The sequence below is a fragment of the Grammomys surdaster genome, unplaced genomic scaffold (genome assembly GCF_004785775.1).
Source record: "Grammomys surdaster isolate TR1022 unplaced genomic scaffold, NIH_TR_1.0 126131, whole genome shotgun sequence".
In the NCBI taxonomy this organism is placed as follows: domain Eukaryota; kingdom Metazoa; phylum Chordata; class Mammalia; order Rodentia; family Muridae; genus Grammomys; species Grammomys surdaster.
Genome location: NW_021620939.1, coordinates 4,916,859 through 4,924,092, shown reverse-complemented (window position 1 = coordinate 4,924,092; position 7,234 = coordinate 4,916,859). Strand labels below are relative to the sequence as shown.

The 7,234-nt window shown below is 52.5% G+C and overlaps 1 protein-coding gene across 1 annotated transcript in view; it reads left to right on the top strand.

The window, feature by feature from the left end:
- Grm2 (glutamate metabotropic receptor 2) overlaps nt 1-6,998 on the top strand; it is an 11,389-nt gene extending 4,391 nt beyond the window's left edge. The window contains exons 3-6 of the mRNA XM_028756823.1: nt 374-1,211; nt 3,414-4,489; nt 6,056-6,236; nt 6,442-6,998. Of these exons, the coding sequence (XP_028612656.1) occupies nt 374-1,211; nt 3,414-4,489; nt 6,056-6,236; nt 6,442-6,515 (2,169 nt within the window). The 3' untranslated portion in view covers nt 6,516-6,998. The remainder of the gene's footprint in view (nt 1-373; nt 1,212-3,413; nt 4,490-6,055; nt 6,237-6,441) is intronic.
- Nucleotides 6,999-7,234: the final 236 nt, after the last annotated feature.

The window sequence follows — 7,234 nt, the reverse complement described above, 5'->3', positions numbered from 1 at the left end:
GGGGAGGGGGGAGAGGGAGAGGGAGAGGGAGAGACTGGCATCTTTGAGTATCCCAGATGACCCCTACTGTCTCTTTATCCTGGTGCAGCCAAGTGCTAATCTCTCTCCACCCCAGACCATTCCGTTCCCCTTGCCCCACATCTGGTTCGGGTGTACCACATGGTCCTGGGTGTTCTCCCCCTCAATCCTTAGGGGAGGAGAGAAACCCTCTATCTCCAGCTAGAAGACACATCAAGTTCAGACTAGGGCTTTTTATAGGGACCTCTCAGAATTGACCTGTGGTCCCCCAAGTTCTATAGGTGTGGGGGATGCACCAGACTCTAATGCTTGCTTCACCTGGTCTCTGACCTTTCTGCTCCCTACCCTTGCCCAGGTGGCCAATCTCCTGCGGCTGTTCCAGATCCCACAGATCAGCTATGCCTCCACCAGTGCCAAGCTGAGTGACAAGTCCCGTTATGATTACTTTGCTCGCACTGTGCCTCCAGACTTCTTCCAAGCCAAGGCCATGGCTGAAATTCTCCGATTTTTCAACTGGACATATGTGTCTACGGTGGCATCTGAGGGTGACTATGGTGAGACAGGCATTGAGGCCTTCGAGCTCGAGGCTCGGGCACGCAACATCTGCGTGGCCACTTCTGAGAAGGTGGGCCGTGCCATGAGCCGCGCAGCCTTCGAGGGTGTGGTGCGAGCCCTGTTGCAGAAGCCCAGTGCCCGTGTGGCTGTGCTCTTCACCCGATCCGAGGATGCCCGTGAGCTGCTTGCAGCCACCCAGCGCCTCAATGCCAGCTTCACCTGGGTGGCCAGCGACGGCTGGGGGGCCCTGGAGAGTGTGGTGGCAGGCAGTGAAAGGGCTGCCGAGGGCGCCATCACCATTGAGCTGGCCTCCTACCCCATCAGTGACTTTGCTTCCTACTTCCAGAGCTTGGATCCCTGGAACAACAGCAGGAACCCTTGGTTCCGTGAGTTCTGGGAGGAGAGGTTCCGTTGCAGTTTCCGGCAGCGAGACTGTGCCGCCCACTCTCTGAGGGCCGTGCCCTTTGAACAGGAGTCAAAGATCATGTTTGTGGTCAATGCCGTGTACGCCATGGCCCACGCTCTGCACAACATGCACCGTGCTCTCTGTCCCAACACTACCCGCCTCTGTGATGCCATGAGACCTGTCAATGGGCGTCGTCTCTACAAAGACTTCGTGCTCAATGTCAAGTTTGATGGTAACAGTGCTGCCCTGTGTCCGTTAGCCTGAAGGCCTTCGGATTCCATTACTTTGCTAAGAAAACAGGGTGGAACACAAGGACATAGTCAGGGACTGTGTCAGTTAGGACAAAGGGACCATAAGCAGAGGACCCCAGCTGGAGTCAGGGCTGAGGTTCCACTTTCTGAGACTCTTCCAGGAAGTGGAATCTGGACTGGTCCTGACTCTAGGAACTCTGTCTACTGCTTGGACATTACCTTCTAGCTCTTGGTTCTTTATCGGCTAGAGGAACCCAAGCATTTCACAGGCACAATGAGAGTCCCAAACAGGATAGACTGAGGGTGAACCACAGGGAAAACTTCCTCTATTTAGGTGAAACTTCTATTACTAATCTTGATTTTTAAAAACCTATTTAGGTCATGCTATGTAGCCTAGGCTTGCCTCCAACTCACTGTGTAGCCCAGGATAGCTCCAAACTCATAGCAATTCTCCTGCCTCAGCCTTTCGAGTGCTGGAACTATATTGTGCACTGCTATATTGGTCCTCTACTTGATTTTTCTACCCAAAGTAGCCAAGTGTTCTCAGAAGCAAAAATTAAAGTACCATTAAGAAGAACAACAGCTCCAGAACCACTGTGCTTGGCTTCAGGAAGAATCTTTGAGGGTGCAGTGGGAGAAGCTGCCGGGGCTGACAGAGCATAGAATCACAGGGCGAGACTTAGCCCAAGAGGACAGTTGTCCTTAGCATCCTGGTGGTGGAGGCAGCTTCTAGGACCTGCATGGGTACCAAAGTCTGAGGGTGCTGACCTCATATCTAAAACGGCATAGAATTTCCAATAACTTTTAGTTAACCTCCTGTTGCTTTAATTAATCATTCATGTCCCAGAAATCCAACTTGGGTCATCAGGGTTGACAGCAAACACCTTGATTTGTTTGTTCCATCTCACCAGTCCATAACTGAATGTTTAAAAGAAATGTTTTTGCCAGGTACGATGCCTAATCCCAGCACTAGGGGATGAACTCAAGGCTACCCTGGGCTACAGAGTGAGACTCTCAAAAAAAAATACACATACACACACACGCGTGTGTGTGTGTGTGTGTGTGTGTGTGTGTGTGTGTAGTTAACTAGCTCTGTTCCTGTGGAATCCGTGTTGAAACTAATTCCACTAAGATAGACACCCAGAGCTATGATTGGATTAGAGCATCTGGGCTTTCATGTAGTTGATGTGAGAGAAAAGCCATTTTCAGCTTGCTGGGCTTGGTTGGGTAGAGAGAGATCGTGAGAATGTGGAGTCTAGGAAGAAGACCTAGGTGCTGGTTGGGTGGGGATTTAACTCCAGACAGCACCGCTTACTTCTAAGACCCTTAAATCTCATCTGGCTGGACACCTGATTCCTCACTGGGATCAGGGGTGGCTGTCATCCTGGTTCCTGAGCCTAGCTGGGTGACAGAGGGTTAGGGGACAGAGGGTGGCAGTAGCCATCCTGTGGAAGGCTCTGGTTTCAGGTGGCCACTGAGGTTGGGATTCAGTTTGCAAGGGACCAGTTAGGACTGACCGGGACTAAAGTGGATGTCGTGCACTGTTGCAGCTAGAGGCCAGATGTGGCTTTGGAACCTCTGTTAAGTTTTTGGGAGAGAGTAGGGTTAGGGTTAGGGTTAGGGTTAGGGTTAGGGTTAGGGTTAGGGTTAGGGTTAGGGTTAGGGTTAGGGTTAGGGCTAGGGCTAGGGTTATGGTTAGGGTTAGGAGCTAGGTTGTGATACAGTCAGAGTTTGAAGACTAAGGTCTAAGATTGCAAGTCATAACAGAATTGGGGCTTAGAATGGGTAAGACTGAGTTTGATGCTGAAGTCTAGGGGTTGTAGTGTGTTATAAACTGTCTTTAGAAAAGTAGCTTGTGGGGTGGGGTGGTGCCTGGAGAGATGGCTCAGTGATTAAGAGCACTGACTGCTCTTCCAGAGGACTCAGGTTTAAATTCCAGCATCCTCATGGCAACTCACATCTCTCTGTAACTCCAAGACCTTACACCCTCACACAGGCATACGTACAGGTAAAACACCAGTGCACATAAAATAAAAATAAATGTCAAAAAGAAAAAGTAGCTGTGGTTAACATAAGATGGGCTTCAGTTTTGCAGCCCATAGCTCTGGGGTTCTGGTTCCTTCTGAGGGTGAAGTTTGAGGTCACATCAGAGGACCTCACCAGTCTTTCCTTCTCTATTCCAGCCCCCTTCCGCCCAGCAGATACAGACGACGAGGTCCGCTTTGACCGCTTTGGTGACGGTATTGGCCGCTACAACATCTTCACCTATCTGCGGGCAGGCAATGGGCGCTATCGCTACCAGAAGGTAGGCTACTGGGCAGAAGGTCTGACTCTGGATACTAGCATCATCCCATGGGCCTCCCCATCAGCTGGTCCCCTTCCTCCCTCTCGCTGTAGCGAGCCCTGCCTTCAGAATGAGGTGAAGAGCGTGCAGCCCGGTGAGGTCTGCTGCTGGCTCTGCATCCCCTGTCAGCCCTATGAGTACAGGCTGGATGAGTTCACCTGTGCTGACTGTGGCCTGGGCTACTGGCCTAATGCCAGTCTGACTGGATGCTTTGAGCTGCCCCAGGAGTACATCCGCTGGGGTGATGCCTGGGCGGTGGGACCTGTCACCATCGCCTGCCTAGGTGCCCTGGCCACCCTCTTTGTGTTGGGTGTCTTCGTGAGGCATAATGCCACACCCGTGGTCAAGGCCTCTGGCCGGGAGCTTTGCTACATTCTGCTGGGAGGTGTCTTCCTCTGTTACTGTATGACCTTCATCTTCATTGCCAAGCCGTCCACGGCCGTCTGTACCTTACGGCGCCTGGGTTTGGGGACTGCCTTCTCTGTCTGCTACTCAGCCCTCCTCACCAAGACCAATCGCATCGCTCGTATCTTCGGCGGGGCCCGGGAGGGTGCCCAGCGGCCGCGCTTCATCAGTCCTGCCTCACAAGTGGCCATCTGCCTGGCACTTATCTCGGGCCAGCTGCTCATTGTTGCTGCCTGGCTGGTGGTGGAGGCACCAGGCATAGGCAAGGAGACAGCCCCTGAACGGCGGGAAGTGGTGACATTGCGCTGCAACCACCGTGACGCAAGCATGCTTGGCTCACTGGCCTACAACGTGCTCCTCATCGCTCTCTGCACGCTCTATGCCTTCAAGACCCGCAAGTGCCCGGAGAACTTCAACGAAGCCAAGTTCATCGGCTTCACCATGTACACCACCTGCATCATCTGGCTGGCATTCCTTCCCATCTTCTACGTCACCTCCAGTGATTATCGGGTGAGCTTGCGTTGCCAAAGTAGGCAGGGTAGATAGAACACGGGACCTGGTCTTTCCTGCTTTCCCAGGGAAAGGTTTAAGGGAGAAAGAAAGGTTGGAGAAATGTCCAGGGATGTGGGAACTTGCTGGGGGTAGGTGGTGGGTGGATGGGGACTGGTGCCAGGTGTCAGTCATGGGTGGTGCCAGGTGTCAGTCATGGGTGGTGCCAGGTGTCAGTCATGGGTGGTGCCAGGTGTCAGTCATGGGTGGTGCCAGGTGTCTGTCATGGGGGTGGGGGCAGGCGTCAGGACTGATACCATCCCCTAACCTGGGAGATGTTGGGGTTGCAGAAATATGTTCCAGAGAGTGCAGGCTGTGCCTTGTTCCAGTGAAGGGTCATTTGGAAAAGGAGGTGGGGATGATCAACAAATGAAGAACAGGAAGGGTAGGAGGAAGAGACGCAGCAAGAGGGCTGAGAAAAGTTAAAGAAGGTGACAACTGTATATACTCCAGTTGGTTACTTTCAAGCAAACAGTTCCAACTGGCACTCAAGGGGTGGCCTCGGCTCCAACAAACAAGAGCTACTTCAAAGGAGATGGCCCTGGAAGGTCTCTCTGAGGAGGTGGCAGGTGGGCTGAGCTCTGAATAATAAGAGCATCATCTTGGTTAATCCTCATGACTCGAAAGCCACAGCTCTCCTGTTTAACTGATGAAGACCCAGAGAGCGCTTGGCCCATGCTCCAGTCACTCAGCTTGAAAGTCCCGACCAGGGTCTTAGACTGATGGCCTTAACAATGAAAGGGACAGGAATATTGTGGCAAAAGCCCTGGTGTAGGTCCTTTCCTCCCAGACAAAGGTATCCTGGTACACTGCTGGGGGTGGCAATTGCTGGGCTTGGCTGCTCTGTTTGCACCTGCTGAGCCACCTGCTAGGGTAGAGGAGGCCAAGGCTGGGGAGGGAATCTGGGCTGACTCAGCCTGCATTTGCATATGATTTGCATTTGCATGCCAATCATTGGCAGCTAAAGACTCACCAGAGATGCACAGCGGTCAACCATGCATGCACACACCTGTGTATAAGCACACATGCCTGCGTATGTGAAGATGCAGACACATTCCCTTATGCACCTACAAGTGTGTGCACACATCCTGGCACATCTATAGTACATGCACATCTTGCCCACACATAGATCCCTCCCCACCCACAAACACTTGCGCACACTCCTCTCCATACTACCACACACATATGTCTACACTGATATGCTTGCATCTACACAGATGTACTCCATACCCGCACCCCTTACATGCCTGTACATGCACTCCTATGCATGCATGCACCCCTAGGCATGTATGTACCAGTTCATGTTTATAACACAGCTGGGATTCTGGTGTGCCTCCGAAAATGATTAACTAGGGCTAACACTGCCATTGTGATGGCCAAAGGACTGTTCAGTAGACACTACCATCCTGCTCTGCCTCCACCTAGGCAGGGGTCATAGGTCCAGGCCCAGGCCCAGGCCCAGGCTTGTGCAGTGTCTTCCTGACCTTCCTTGACCTTCTTTGACCCCTGCACTCGCATCCCTCACAGGTGCAGACCACTACGATGTGTGTGTCTGTCAGCCTCAGTGGCTCTGTGGTGCTCGGCTGCCTCTTTGCACCCAAGCTGCACATCATCCTTTTCCAGCCACAGAAGAATGTGGTGAGCCACCGGGCACCTACCAGCCGGTTTGGCAGTGCTGCCCCCAGGGCCGGCGCCAACCTTGCTCAAGGTGAGCATCCTATACCCTCCCCTACTGGGTCCTCTCTTCTGCCCAGCTCCCAGGCATGAAGTCCCCTCCTCAGGCTGCTGAGGTTCCTTATCTGGGAATGGGGGACTGTCAAGATAACACTGGACACGAGGGAGAGGCATAGGTGAATGGTCACCCTCTTGCTGCCTCTTAGGGTCAGTCCCAACCTCTGGCTACCTTTCCCTAGGGTCTGGATCCCAGTTTGTTCCCACTGTTTGCAACGGCCGTGAGGTGGTAGACTCAACAACATCATCGCTTTGAAGACCCCACACTCCCGCCCTGACATGGCTGCTCCCGAACCCAGCGTAGACCCTCTTCCACGGCCAGGAGGAAGTTGGCTGGAGCATTGCAATAACACCTACCCCATGCCTGCCCCCAAAGTCATTTACCCACCTCCTGGATTCCCCAGCCCTTTAGGTCAGAAGCCAGAGTCCTTAGCTGGGGAGCCTCTGCAATGGCCAGTAACTATCTTTGTAGCTATGCCCCATATTTGCCAGGCCTGGGACTCAGAGGGGGAGATAATCAGTTCTACCATGTTCTAGAACAGCGTGGCTGAGGATGACAGGTCCAACCCCCATGCAAAGGTGCTTCCAGTCCAGCCCCTGCCCAGGCCTTTTTAATTTTTTATAAGTTACTCTGGGATAGAGAGGACGGTTATTGTGGGGTCATTCCCTCCCCTCCTTACCCAGTAGTTTGTCCCGTGGTTTATTTTGTATTATCTGTAAATAAAGTGTCTTTATTTAATTTTTTTTAATTTTATAGACAGGGTCTCATGTATATCAAGGTGCCTCAAACTTGGTATGTAGCTGAGCATGGCTTGAACTTCTGACCTGCCTGCCTCTGCCTCCCAAGGCCTGGGATCACAGGTGTGCATCACCATGCCTTGTTCTTAGTCAGGGCTTTTATGAGTGCTAGGCAAGGCAGCGTGCTACCAACTGAGACATATCTCCAGCCCATGTCTTTTTGTTGTTAATTATTTG